This window comes from Triturus cristatus, chromosome 9, assembly GCF_964204655.1.
Source record: "Triturus cristatus chromosome 9, aTriCri1.1, whole genome shotgun sequence".
Classification (NCBI taxonomy): Eukaryota; Metazoa; Chordata; class Amphibia; order Caudata; family Salamandridae; genus Triturus; species Triturus cristatus.
This window is the reverse complement of record NC_140592.1, coordinates 696,856,251-696,871,330: the sequence shown is the minus strand read 5'-3', so window position 1 is coordinate 696,871,330 and position 15,080 is coordinate 696,856,251. Positions and strand designations below refer to the sequence as shown.

The 15,080-nt window shown below is 44.4% G+C and overlaps 1 protein-coding gene across 1 annotated transcript in view; it reads left to right on the top strand.

Annotated features, from left to right (window-relative positions):
- PLCB3 (phospholipase C beta 3) overlaps positions 1-15,080 on the top strand; it is a 614,713-nt gene that overhangs the window by 495,176 nt on the left and 104,457 nt on the right. Inside the window, exons 20-22 of the mRNA XM_085625816.1 lie at positions 2,577-2,731; positions 5,942-6,103; positions 6,597-6,696. Coding sequence (XP_085481942.1) covers positions 2,577-2,731; positions 5,942-6,103; positions 6,597-6,696 — 417 coding nt within the window. The remainder of the gene's footprint in view (positions 1-2,576; positions 2,732-5,941; positions 6,104-6,596; positions 6,697-15,080) is intronic.

The following is a 15,080-nucleotide window of genomic DNA, read 5'->3' as shown; positions in this document are numbered from 1 at the left end:
ATATGTTTACCACCTTCTCTGTTTATTTTGCCTCAATGGGAGTTAAGTTTGGTCCTCAGATTTCTCATGTGTGCACCCTTTGAACCTCTCCATTTGCTGTCCTTGGCATGTTACCCTCAAAACAGTCATCTTGTCTCCATAACATCAGCGCAACAGGTGAGCGAGTTACTGGCTCTTGTCTGTTAACTCACCCCACACAGCATTTTACTAGGACACGCTAGTTCTACGGGCTAGAGCCTCCTTCCTTCTGTAGTTAGTGACTCCCTTTCATGTCTACCAGCGCATCACTGTTCTGGCTTTCTTTGCTTCACCTCACCCCACTAAGGCAGTGAAGAAATTTCACTGGCTGGATCGGAAAAGAATTCTCAGCTTTTACATTGATCGTACCAAAAAAAGATAGGCTGTTTATTGGATTCTCTGGAGCAAAGAAGGCAAGGCTGTGCAGAAAATGATCATCTCACGCTGGATAGTACTCTGCATTAACACCTGCTGTACACTCACCGAAAAGCAGCTCCCTAAGGGTTTGTGAGCTCATTCTACCAGAACCAAAGCTGCTATCACTGCTTTGGTATGCATGGGTGACTGTTCTGAACATTTGTCAGGTTTCAAGGTGGACATCACGTAATGCATTCACATGGCACTATTGTTTTGCAAGCCAGGTATGCCGGAAAGGGCACTTTTCCTGTTCAGCCCTTCAGGACTTTTTGGTTGGAGTTAGTGCACAGACCCACCTCCTGGGCAGGACTGCTCTGGTATCTATTCAAGGTGAGGAATATGCAGTTACTTGTTTCTATCAGAAGAAACAAGTTACTCACCTTCTGTTAATTTATGGTTAAGACTGTAACAAGCTGCAGATTCCTCACCGACCCTCCTGCTTCACTGTAAGATTCCAACATAAAGATCTGCTCACTGGTTACGATTGATCTGATTTTGGCTCTGCCTTTGGGGGACGGATGGGTCAGAAAGCAACTGATAACCAGTTTGCATGAGTGATGCCTATATATGCCTGCACAGGCCACATCTGGCGCAAAATGATATAGATGAGGAGCTGCCGGCTCGCAGGTTTACTGGTGAAGATTTTCTAGATCCAGTCCAATGCCCGGGGGGGGTATATTAAAAAGGTGAGGAATGGAATCTGCGGTTAGATAGTCTCTACAAGAAAGGACATTACCGAAGGTAACTTGCTCCTCAGAAAACCACAATAGTTTTTCGTGGGCCATTCAGCTCAGGCTCTAGGAATAGCCGTTTAAAAAAACACCATTGTTAGATGTGCAACACAGCCTATTCAGCTGTGTTGCACATTAGCAAACCAATTGTTGCTCGCTAAATCAGAGCCCCTGTCTACCAGAAAGAAGAGGGCAACTATGGCTTTTATGGCAAACTTCTCTATGCAAGATATATGCAATGCAGCGACATGGACCTCAAACCATATTTTCACAAAGCATTACTGCATTGATTTACAATCATGCAGGGAGGATGAAGTTGGACAAGTTGTATTTAGAAATATTTTTGCTTTCACTCCCTCTTCTGCCCACTGCCACAAGGCAGGTAATACTGCTAAATAATTTGAGCAAAGCATGTGAATCTATAAGAAAAAAATAAACCAGTTACCTTTAATTATGGTTTTGCAGCTTGAAACTCTTCTAGATTCTCATTTGACGCTCTTACCTCTCCTTTGCTGGAGCTTAGCGAAAGCTAAAAATCTCTTTTTAGGTTGAGCATTCAAGACCTCTTGTATATACTTTAGTATATACTTATGTGTATGTACTTTATGGGCTCTGGAGATCAGCCCTAGGACTTGTCTGCTTCCGCTTAGGGACTTTATTTCTGTTCAGCTGCCTCTATTTAACTGTCTTGATAGAAAACGACTAGTAGAGGTCAGTAAAATACCAGAATTGCTTTCTTCTGAGGGAATTTTTTTAAAAATTTTCTGGCAACTGCCTATATTTAACTTTCTTGATTGAAATTGACCACCAGAGGTCAGTAAAATGCCAGAATCACATTAGCATTCTCTAGATTCCAGTCCATAGAAATTGTCTTCCACGAGCACCCGTAGACAATAATATTTTTTTTCAAATCTTGTATTTTCAGTGATATGACCACTGAAGGCCTTGATTTTATCTTAAAAACAGAGCTTTGGACTATACCATTTCCAGCTGAAAGGCAATATTTGTCTCCATGTGTTCCCATACCTGGCATGTCACGCAATTTGGTGCTTACTTTCTCTCCACGTTAACGAACAGTAGATGTTTCAGCACCCAGGCAAATGTGCTGCATAGCTAAATACAAATAAGGTCCCAAAGGCGAGACCGATTGCATTGCAAATGCTTGTTTTCATATGTCGATAACATAGATTTTTCCGGACCCAACCACTAGATGGCAAAATAGTAGAAAATCTAAAAGCGTTTCAAACTGCAAAACCATAGTTACAGGTGAGTAATTGGTTTCTTTCCTCTTTGTACCTACCTTAAAAGTTTTGGTTGAGCTTATGATGTTTTGCTGGTGCTCACCAGCTGTTGTTTATGCCGCATGCCTATTTGATGCCACTCTGTGAGTGACCGTGTCTTCTAATGCAGATCTCCCAATGCAGTTAAATATGGGGATCTTTGAATACAATCGGCGCTGCGGATACCTCCTGAAGCCAGAGTTCATGCGGCGAATGGACAAAACCTTTGACCTTTTCACTGAAGACATTGTGGATGGAATCGTGGCCAACACAGTGAAAATCAAGGTACCATGCTGGTGGACAGGAAGAATACATGAGGGCAGGAGTGTAGTCTAAAGAAGCCAAATGTGTATTTGTATAGTGTTTAAATTAAATTCAGGGTCCTCACAGTATCTTTACAAATATTTGGATGTTGAGCTAGTTGCATGTATTTGATGGGTTAGAGAGAGACAATATGAATGTGTTGAGCAACCGCAATCCAGTGGAAGTATTCTGAAGATCCCTCACCTCGTCTGCCTGGTGCCGGAGGCCAGAGAAAGGTAGATGCTGTTGGATGACCAGCATTCCAAAGCAGCTTCATCAAACATTTAAAATGTTTCTTCATAGACCTAGAAAAAAACCCAACTACTAGGCTTGAATCCCAACACCACACTAATGGGACTAATTTTTTTCAAAGGAGTTTCTTTGTCTAAAATATCTACTTGACTATTAACTCTCAGTCACATAAGTACCTGTGCAAGCCACAAATTATAAATGTACCTTTACTACTTCAGAATTAGTTATCCAGTCTTCTGAGTAGATTCCTCCAGGACTAGGAATGGCAAGCCAGTTGCTGCAGGATACCAGTTTTCCATGCTGTAAGACCTGTTTCACTGCAACTCTTACCTTTCTGAAGGGTTCAGAAGGTAACACTACATATGATATATTTCAATAACACACAATGAGTTAGATTCTGCAGCATCTCAATGAGTGCCCACTTCAGAGTTCCTAAATATCCATCCTCTGTATGTGTTTTGGATTCTGAGTGTGCAGTGAGGTTAGATTGCGCTAGGTTGTACATTTTGTCACCACTGTCTTTGTCTTCCTGACCTCTGATCTGCACTCACCTGCAGCTCATTCTCTAAGCAATTGTTTGGATTCTTGGGATTGCTAGAATTAAAAAAAAAAAAAAAAAAAGCATTATTATAAATATTTATGAACATGTCGAGTAAGACCATAGTGTTTTTTTGAGCAAGCATTTTTTTATGTGTAGAAAATTGTTAACTAAATCAATCTGCGAACCCAAAAGTGCCTTACTGTTTTTGGGATTTCGTTCCTATATGCAAACACAGGTCAAAAGCAGAGAGTTAGATTCTTTTAGAGTTGTGAACATTTTTGTTCGGATCTACTCATTGTTTAGTGCAGCATTGCTGAATGGTTCAATGAAAAATGTAAACTCTTGCCAACTGAAAAAATGTCAAATGTTGTCATAAGCAATAAGCTGTGAGTCAAAATCACTGGCCATTCTAACGCCTAAAGTCTATACAAACAGTACATGAGGTAACCATCCCTTTAAGATGAGATGGTTAAAAGGTATTGTCTGCGATTAACATGTATAACATGTAAAGCTATAATCAGTTATAATATGACATTGAAATAAAACCAGGAGAATGCTAAATGTTTGTGCAAGAGGCACCAACCAGCACAGCTTTTGTTTCCCTCTCAGCACAGAGGCACTGAAAAATCACCACCACATAGGCCACGAGGTTCTGAGAAGCCGCACTCGGAGCCAAATCGATGCTAAAAGCTCCCCTGCAACTTGCATTAAAACTGGCACCTATGCCTCCTTCGACACCGTAGTTGACCGGTAAAGGATCCATCTTTGAAAAACTCTCCAAAGCCCTGTATAGAAAGCATAAAAAGCTCTTCATACACTTGGACATGGGAAGGTCCTTGACCAGAACACTTATGGTGAGGGGTTAATAACTTTCCCCATGTCACCGTCCACTTGTTTTTAGATACCATACAGTTGCCTAATTCATTAAAATTTAGTGAGGCAACTATAATGATTTTTAAACCTCACTCACTCACTTTGGGCCCCCACTTAGCTTAGAAGTGCATCCCTTTCGCCAGGTGTATGCCCGCCCTCTATCAAACCAAGTTTTTAGAGGGCGAGGACGGCCGATGATGAAGCATGACATCAGGTGGTGTGTGAGGCCAGTCCTACAGATGCCTACACTCACATACACATAGCACACTAGAGCACTACTTAGGTCATTTTTATTGGGAGCGGCTCCATTTGAGTGAAAAAGGTCCTTGACAACCCTCCAGCTCCAGGTTTCCTCTGCATCTGCCTTCTAGGGACAACCAGATGTCAACCCTCTCACCTCATCAAGTCCTAAAAAGATCAAGGATTTAGCCGTATCTCTACACAATACCTACCACCTACAGTTCCCCCTCCATCATCACTACTAACCTGCACTCTACTCCACCATAGCTACATGACAGTGACTCAGAACAAGGCAGCCCCTACTATCCCCAGGACCCCTATCAAGAGTCCTTGAGACCCATAGAGGGAGATGATTGCTGGCAGGTGGGGTAGACCCCAAAATGACTCAGATTTAGAGCCCTGTCCTGCCAAGTCATCCTGATGATACTTCTTCATACCATGCAATAATACAAAGGGCTACCCAACATCATCAGGTAAAACTACCCACCTAGTAGAACGAGGATGACTTCCTAGTTGAAACCAATCTAAAATAGAGTGTGTGGTCCATTACTTCCACATACTCAAGGAGATGCTCGGGTCACCCACCAACAACTTTAAGTAGCCAAAGAAAGTCAGGGTGGTTTCTACCTGTGTAAATAAAAATAAAAGCTTGCACAAAATGATCCAGCTTATGTTTGTGGACAAATTGTCTCTGACTCTTAGTTTTGCACGCTATAATTTGGATACAAATACCTGTGCTTAGTAAAAGGCCCTCACGTCCACTCCTCCATCTGGCAATTGATTCATTTATTGCGGAGAAAGAGCAGATAATATGGAAGGTTTGAAATAGGCAATACTAAGAAACATGTTCATATTTTAGGAACTAAAGAGTGATCCATGATTAGTGATTTCTTGTGCATCTCAAGGCCCTCTCGTTCGTTCCCCAGTCTGGGAATTGGTAAATTTATTACAGAGGAAAGGCAGATAATATGCAAGGATTTAAATAGGCAATACAAAGAGTCACAAGTTCATATCGTAGGAACTAAATAGTGATCCCTGGTGAGGGATTTCCTGTGTGGCCTCTGGCGAACTAATTCACATTTGGTTTTAGGATATTTTATAAAAAAAGGTACGTACTTAAATTGCCAAATCCTTGTAAGGTTTGGGAGATGTGTGGATGAGAAATATTTTTCGTCCGTGATTTCACGGGGTGTTTTATTACGATGAAATACAATTTAATGTCTGAAAAGTATTGAGAATTGTGGAACACCCATCCTGATTTTGATAATCCCTTGTGCTCTTCTCAGATTATTTCCGGGCAGTTCCTCTCTGATAAGAAGGTTGGCATTTATGTTGAGGTGGATATGTTTGGGCTTCCAATTGACACCAAGCGCAAGTACCGCACCAGGACATCTCAAGGGAACTCATTTAACCCTGTCTGGGATGAGGACTGCTTTGTCTTTCAGAAGGTAATGCACCATAAAAAACGGCTTTTCTCTGTAACATCTAATACTCAATTGGGCCAGGATAGTTCTTATTATCTTATTCCTACTATCCCATTGTACTGTGCTAGTTTTCTCATTTCTTCTATTTCTGACATCTTCACTCTCTTCTCTAATCTCTCTGCCCATGTCCTACCATATTTTTCTTCTTTCTTTCACTCTTACTATCTCTTTTATTTTTTCTTGCTTCTCTGCATTGTATCTTTTTTCTCAGTGCTAGACCTCAACCTCTGCATGGTGGATGCTTTTCTTTGTGGGGCATCATACCCCTTCTGTCGGTCTTACTGTCAAGAGTAGACTCTTTGTGGTGGTTAGCAGACTTCAACATCATCTCTGTCTTTTATTGTCTTTTTTTTACAAGTAGGGCCCCCCTCGCCCTGCCTTAGATCATCTGTCATATTTTTCCATTCCCCATGTGGAGCCCCTTGACCTGATCTTCTTTGTCCTGCTCATTCTCCAGGTAGTGCTACCGACGCTGGCCTCACTCCGTATTGGAGTCTTTGAAGAAGGTGGGAAATTTGTGGGTCATCGCATCCTGCCAGTATCAGCTATTAGACCAGGTAATGGGAAGGGATTCAATGCTTTGGATCGAGTACGATGGTGTTAGTGATAGTAGTTGGTACTCACTTTAGAGCAGCTTTTTCCAACGGGTAGCTCGTGAAATACTCGTTGCTCTCTAGCTACCTCTGAGTAGCTCTTCTGTGTGTAGCCCAGCCTACTAAATTACAAGGTTTTGCTTGGTTTTGCTTGGTTGAATTAATATACATACACCAAAACTAAAAAGTGAGTATTCAAGATAAAAACAGGCGTATTTTCAGAGCCCATCATTTCCCAAAAATATTTAAAACTGATAAATAATAATCCTGCGGCATTGGGATATTTATTATTAATATTATTACCTTGGTATTATTACCTTGGTGCCAGGGGCATTGCAGATGTGGCTGTTACGTATTACCCTTGTAGAGGCATTCAAAATTGACAACGCCTTTTCTACATTACTGATGGTAATCCTTCTCTGAGGTGATCACTGCTGGTAATCTTGCATAGGGTGGCAACTAATATGTTGTCTGGTGTGTATGGCACTAATAATAATAGTAGCTCAGAATGATTTTTATTGAACATAAGTAGCTATTTCTACTGAAAAGATTAGAGACCCCTGCTTTAGAGCAAGATCACGATTGCCTGGGCCATCACGTTCCAAGCGACATTAAAATGAAAGCAAATAGAAGACTGGTTGTAGATAGTCTCATTATCACCCTAGATCTTTTTGACGTTGTTAGTAAGAACAAAGGCTTGTCCCCTAATATATTTGTAAACAGTAATATTTTGCTTTTCTGATGGATACAGCTTACTACATATTCTCACTTTTAGAATATTCCCCATGCACCAGACTGAATCTACATGTTTTCCATTGCAGTTCTCCCACACACTGCTAGGTGGCTTTGCGTTTGCTACATTCTGGCCAGAAGTGGCAAAGCGGTGCTCTAAGTTAGTGTCACTCTAGTGTGTCAACCAACTTCAGTTCTTTTCTTTCTGCACCTTTGAACCATTTGGTGTCCTTCGTGACGTCGGCGTACTTCCTCCAGAAGCTCCAACCTTTGGTCGCCATCTTCAGATTCTTTTTTCCGCCGTTGGGTCTGGATCGTTACTGAAGAGTTCCAGAGAATTGGAGAGAGAATCTGCAAAAATAGCAGAAAATCGATGAAAATCACAGATTTCAACACACCCGACTTCAGGTCAGGTAACCGGGATGACGAAAGAGAAGGTTTTTCACCCGAGATCTCGACGTTCAGCGGAAAATGAGCACACAAGGGGCTCCCTTAGCGTGGGGATGGACAAAACACCTTTCAAGTTTTGCAACAATTGCCACCACAAATATGCCCAGAAAGACCAGCATCCAGTCTGCAACCTCTGCCGGCTCGACCACAACAGCGAGGACTGCAACGCATGCTCGGCGTTCACACCCAAGACCCTCGGAGTAAGAGAGAGGCAGAGAAGGGCGAACCACAGCATACAGGGGCAGGGGCCACCTCCATCGCTCCGAGACTTGGGCCTCTCCAGTGGAGAGGAGGACAACATCGCCGAAGGACCAGAGGACTGCACTGTCGTCGAAGTCCAAAAGAAAGCGTCAAAGGAGGTAAGAGAGTCGTCGACACCTAGACACTTGACCGACACTCGTAAGAGTGAAACAAAGTCCTCGAAGGGAGCATTGCCGTCGAAACATTTGACGAAAGCAACAGCATCCAAGGACAAGCAGCCCAGCGGATCATTCGAAAAGGACTCCCAGACGGCGAAGACCCATGAAAAATCAAGGTTGTCGAAGGAAGCCCCCGAAAAGGACTCCTCGACGCCGAGAAAAGAAGGGTCAAAAACGACTTCGACGACAACCTCGAAGAGCTCAAACTCTCGACGCCGAACAAGCTGCCGAGATGGAGAGGAAGAAAAGGAGGCTCAAAGCCGAAATGGCGAGCATCCTGCAGCAGAAAAAGGACTTCGACGAAAGGATGAGCCAGTACACCATCCCGCCGAAGCCTACGACCGAGGTCGAAAGGGGCATCGAAGACCCGTAACCGCCGAAAATGCCTGAACCGGTTGAGGGACAGGAAGAAGAAGCCCTGTATTACTTCGAGGGCGAAGGCGAGGAGGAGCAGCAAACCTACCAGGACTCAACGTTCTCGGAGGCGCAAGACTTAGAGTGGCATGACCTCGACGCCCAAATACCAGAAGGAGTAGACCATTACCCTTCAAGGCCTTCACCGCCAGATGATATAGGGATCGATAATATGGTGGTTTAGAGTGCTGCAGAGACATATGGAGTGAAATTGGAGGAGGAAAAGTCCAAAGTTGCTTAACTCATCAGAGGACCCGGCTTACATTCAGGGATCAGTGGCAGCTGATTCAACAATAACAGCAGCAGCTAGGAAAAGGGCCAATGTACCCAGAAATGCCGGACCATCTCCAGACAAGGACAGTAGAAGGATGGACCTCATGGGGAGGAAAGTAGAACAGAGTGCAGCGATTCAATGGTGCATCGCCAACTCAAATGCTCTAATCAGCAGGCACGCTTACCAGCAATGGGAGGAAGTCGGGCAACTCCTGAAACATCTACCAGAGCAGTACCAGCAAAGGGCAGTCCACCTGGTAGAGAAAGGGAAAAACATGGCTAACACATGTTTGAAGTCAGCCTTGGATGCTGCGGAGACGTCCAGCAGACAAATGATGATTGGGGTGACAGAGAGAAGACACGCATGGCTTAGGATTTCAGGCTTCAAGCCTGAGGTATAGAACAACATCCTGAACACACACTTCAACGGAGAGCAGCTTTTTGGAACGCCAGTTGATGACAAGTTAACTCAGCTCAAAAAGGACAACGAGACAGCAAGGTCCATGGGAGCTCTGCAGTTCAGAGGAATGAGAAGGGGTACGCCCTCAAGAAGGCCAAATAGTAGGGGAGGCAACTTACCTAGTACATCGCACTAAACCTTCCAACAAGGTTACCAAGCAAGCGGCCAGGGCCAGCAGCAGCAAGAACAGCAGCAGCAGAACTGGCAGTACCAGCCACGAGGCTAGTCCTTTCGAGGGCGCACAAATGGACAAGGACAGGCATGGAGAGGAGGGCAACAGCCCACACCCAAGTGACTTCACCAAAAGACAAATGCCCACCCTAACAACACCTCTAGGGGGGCATCAAAACAGAAGACAAAACCAAAACCGGACAAACGGACACATTGATACTAAACATCATACAATATGACTACTGTATAGAGCTAGAAAAACAACCTCCAAACAGGAGACCAAACAAAAAGGTACACTCAGCAAAGGAACTTTAGCTCTTGCTGCTAGAAGTGCAGGAACGTCTCAGCAAGGAGGCAATAGCGATAGTGCTGCACAAGGAGAGGAACAAGGGAGTTTATTCCACATACTTCCTCGTACCAAAGGTGGACGAAACACTAGAGCTATTCTAGATCTAAGGTTCTTAAACATGTTCATAATAACACAAAGATTCAAGATGACATCTCTGCAAGAAGTAATACCACAAATACAAGAGGGAGATTACATGGCAACTATAGACTTAAAGGACGCGTACTTACACATCCCTATCAACAAAAAACACAAACGCCTACTAAGGTTTGTTATCAACCAAACTCACTATCAGTTCACAGTACTAGCATTCAGACTGAAATTCGCACCAAGGGTGTTTACAAAATGCCTAGCAGCAGTTGCAGCGCACCTAAGAAGGCAAGGGATACACGTATACCCTACCTCGACGACTGGCTAGTAAAAGCAAGCGCTTACAGGCAATGAGAACAGCACATCCAGCAGGTCATCCGAACGCTAATCAAACTGGGTTTCTCAATCCATTGGGGAAGTATTCAATAGAACCAGAACATGTGAAGATATTCTTTGGAGCAGAGATCAACACCATACAGGGCAAGGTGTTTGCCAGCACAAAGAGAACTTTGGCAATACTGAAGGAGACACGTCTTTACCAAAAGGGGCGAGTTCTGACAGTGAGCAAACTAAGGGGAATGATGGCATCATGCATACACCTGGTCTCAAATATTCGCCTCCACATGAGACCATTCCAAGAATGGATACAGCAGCAGTGGTCACAGGCAACAGGAAGTTTGGAAGATCTAGTGGTTGTCACACACGCAGTGCATCAGGAAATAGCGTGGTGGAACAAGGAAAACATATCACAGGGAAAACCATTCACACAGCTAACTCCAACAGTGACCATCACGACAGACGCCTCCCAAATGGGGTGGGGCGCACACATGAACAGGCTCAAGGTGAGGGGGTTATGGTCGCAGCAGGATGCGGTCAAACACATCAACTACCTAGAGCTAAAGACAGTGTCCCTAACCTTTAAAGCCATTCAGAAGAAGCTGTATGGGAACAGGGTGTTGATCAACACTACCACCATGTTCTACATCAACAAACCAGGAGGAACGCAATCAGTGGCACCATCAAGGCTAGCACAGGAAATATGGAGATGGGCCATTCCACTGAGAATAGACCTACTAGCAATACATCTTCCAGGGAAGGACAATGTGGAAGCAGACAGACTCAGCAGGCTGACGTCAGCGTCCCATGAATGAGAGCTCAACCAACAGGAAATAGAGAAGCTAATGATGAAATGGGGTATACCGCAAATAGACCTATTTGCAACACACCTGAATGCAAAATGCCAACACTTCGCATCCAAACAACCAGGCCATCAGTCCCAAGGGAATGCGCTATGGATAAGTTGGTCAAAGACATTTGCTTACTCTTTTCCCCCGATTCCACTGATACACAGGGTACTCAACAAATGCAGGATCAGCAACATGACGCTAATACTAATAGCACCCCAGTGGGCCAGACAGTCCTGGTTCTCACCAATAATAGAGATGGCTCAAGCACCAGCACACAGATTCCCAAGGAGAAGGGATCTGTTAACGATGCAGGATGGAAGGGTGCTACACCCAGAGCCAGAGAGCCTCAGCCTGGCAGCATGGCTCCTGAAGACCTCGAATGTGCACACCTCAAACTACCAGCAAGCACACTGGCGTTGCTCAGGGAGGCAAGGAGACCTACCATAAAGTGCTACGTAGCAAAGTGGAGGAGATTCTCCGAATGGTGCATTAGAGAGAAACTACAAAGGAATATTCCAAAAGAATCAACAGTATTAAAATACTTGCGTATCTACTACAAAATAAACTTAGCTATACATCACTATGGGTACACTTATGCGGCGATAGTGGCTTACACAAGGGGAGAAACGGGAAAGAGTTTCTTCATTCCCAAGTAGTAAAAAGATTTCTGGAAGGGGCAAAAAGAATCACACCTCCAAACAGAATGCCAGCACCAGAATGGAACCTCAACGTAGTTCTAACTCCATTAATGAAGGCGCCATTTGAGCCGATGCACAAAGCTACACTCCACATGCTCATGCTAAAAACAGCCTTCTTAGTAGCTATCATATCGCTACGAAGAGTGAGTGAATTGCAAGCTCTAACACTTCAAGAGTCCTACCTACAAATACACAATGATAGGATTGTAATGAGAACAGACCCACATTTCATGCCGAAGGTGGTGTCACGGTTCCACATCAATCAGACAATCCAAATACAAAGTTTTTTCCAAAACCCAACCACAAGTACAGAAAGGGCGCTGCACACACTGGACGCCAGAAGGGCGGTAATGCACTATATAGAAAGGACAAAGGAGTGCAGAAAAACAAAGCAGTTCTTTGTATCCTTTGCAAGCAGTTTTTTGAGACAACCAGTTTCCAAAAAATACCATTGCAAGATGGATTGCACAAACCATACAACTCTCCCACAAGCAAGCCGGCCAACAGTTACAAGAAGCAGCTCATGCACACTCAACAAGGAAGAAAGGAGCTACAATTGCATGGTCTTCAGTGCACACATTCACTAAGCACTACTGTCTAGATATTCAGATGAACAAGGAAGCGCAAGTGGGACAGAAGGTCTTACAACACATATTCAGTAACCAGAGCTCATCTTCCACCCAGCCACCACAGTAACAACAAACCGCTACAAAGTCTATGCACAGCGTAGTGAATCCAGAAAGATTCACGCTGCAAAACGTATAGTTTCTTACCTGTTGGTGTAGTTTTGCAGCTTGAAGATTCACTGGATTCACTAGCGATCCCACCCTCCTCCGCCAGAAAGATGAGACAGGAGGAAGAGGATTAAAACAGGAATAAGACTTTAAGAGTTTAAAGAAGAGAAACCGTAACACAAGACAAGAAAAAAGAATCCGAAGATGGCGACCAAAGGTGGGAGCTTCCGGAGGAAGCACATTGACGTCACGAAGGACACCAAATGGTGGTTGTCGACGCCCACCTGGGCCACAAAAAAAAAAAGAGAACAGACAACAATTCCGGACCCAATCACTAGATGGCGGAGTAATGCACAGCATAGTGAATCCAGAAAGATTCACACTGCAAAACTAGGTGCACTGGAGTGGAGTCGGACATGATCTCAATTGGGGTTGAGAAAGATTTTGCTCTGGAGTTAGCAGTGGATCCCACTCTGGAAGAGAAAAGACAACAATTCTGGACCCAACCACTAGATGGCGGAATAATGCACAGCATAGTGAATCCAGAAAGTTTTCAATCTGCAAAACTACACCGACCGGTAAGAAACTATACGTTTCCATACAGCCTGATACTCACTCCCCCACCTCAGGGCTCTCCTCAGAGGATGTATCATCTTTTTGGTTCAGATTCTACCACTCATAAATGGCAATGGGGACGGGGATGGTTTACCCCCACATTATGATGATGATAGTTTATACATGGAAATATAATTGCCTTGAAACTTCCCTTGATAGAGGGTGGATTTCATCCTTGGGCTGCCAATGGTAGAGATTGCTTTGTTTACTGTAGTAATTATATGCGCTGCTGAGGTCATGGACCTACAACTACCTTCTGTTGAAGTTAAAACAAAGGTCCTTATAGAGGATCTGCAACCTGGGCCTGTTTCCACTGAGCCCTTACTCCCATTCAACGAGGACCTAAGTGACACTCTTTTGGGCACTTAGTCTAAGCCTTGCTCTTGCCTACCAGTGAAGTGGCAAGTAGCCAAGCTCCTCAGACCGCCACCTGGTGGCCCTGTTTTGCCTACATAGAATCCTACTTTGGAGAGTTTGGTGGTCCTAACCTCCACCAGCCAGGTGAGTCCTAAATCATTCCCCACGACTCCCACGGACAGGGAGTTGGAAAGGATCAAGGCAATTGGCAAACTAATTTTTCTTCGGCTGGCCTAGCCTGGTGGTCGGTCAATGTGGTTTGACTACCAGGCCGTTAATGCATGCAGTGTTGAACGTGGCTAGCAAGATCTTTCTGGCAGTACCAGGAGAGTTTAGGCCCCCTTGGCTCAAACCATTCGAGATAGTCGAGATGTAGCTAAATATGTTATTTGTGCTGATTTGGACACTACTGATTGCTTGGGGTGATCAGCCAGTACTATTGTGGTGCTCCATTGACCATGCGTTAATGCAATCCATAGTTTTTGCTGGAGATGTGCAGGCATCCCTTATGGATATGTTTTTTGATGGATCCTGTCTATTTAGAGAAAATGCTGATTCTTCCCCAGAACTCTTCAAAGAAGGCCAGGCTACTGGATCTTTTTGGGAATTTAGACCCCTGGCAGGCAGTTTCCTAATCAGTATCAGCCCTTCCATGGCTGCTCCACAGGGATGGCACAATCAGCAATGCCAGGCTGCCCCTGCCTCTTTAGCAGTCACCCCAGTGCTTCCAGGGACAGGGATCAGACAGGCAACGCGCAGGCCACTAAGGGCACTGTTCTTCCCAGTCCCCCTTTCCTGCGGCATCACCCTCCAAGCCACTATAGTTTACCCTTAGCAGCACACAACCACCCTTTGGGAGGAAAGATCTCAAATTTTCTTCAATGGCTGCAAGCCATCATATCCAACAGATGGGTCTTCCAGATTTTCCAGCAGGGCTATGTCCTTCTGTTCCATTCCGACTCACTGCACTTTCCTCCCATCAGAGCGGCTTTCAAAGAATCATCTATCCATTTTACTGCAAGAGATAAAAGCTATACTGTCCAAAGGTGCCAACAAGAGGTTCTTGATTTAGCAATGGGGGGTGTTATTACTCCTCCCTTTTGCTTGTGCCAAAGAAGAATGGAAGCTTTTGTCATATGTTAGCTCTTCTCCCTCTGAATGTTTTCCTGGGGCATTGCAAATTCAAAATGTTCACAATGTCTCAGGTTCTGCCTACCCTGGAGCTGGGCGACTGGAACTGCAGAAAATGTACTTTTGTGCACCTGTCATACAGTCCCAAGGACGTTGTATTGTTCAAGGTTGACCAGGAGCATTTTCAGTTTGCATTGCTTCCTTTGACACTCACAGGCGCCTCTTAGGTTTTCACTAAAGTGAAGGTGTTGGTTGTCACCCTTCATCTTCG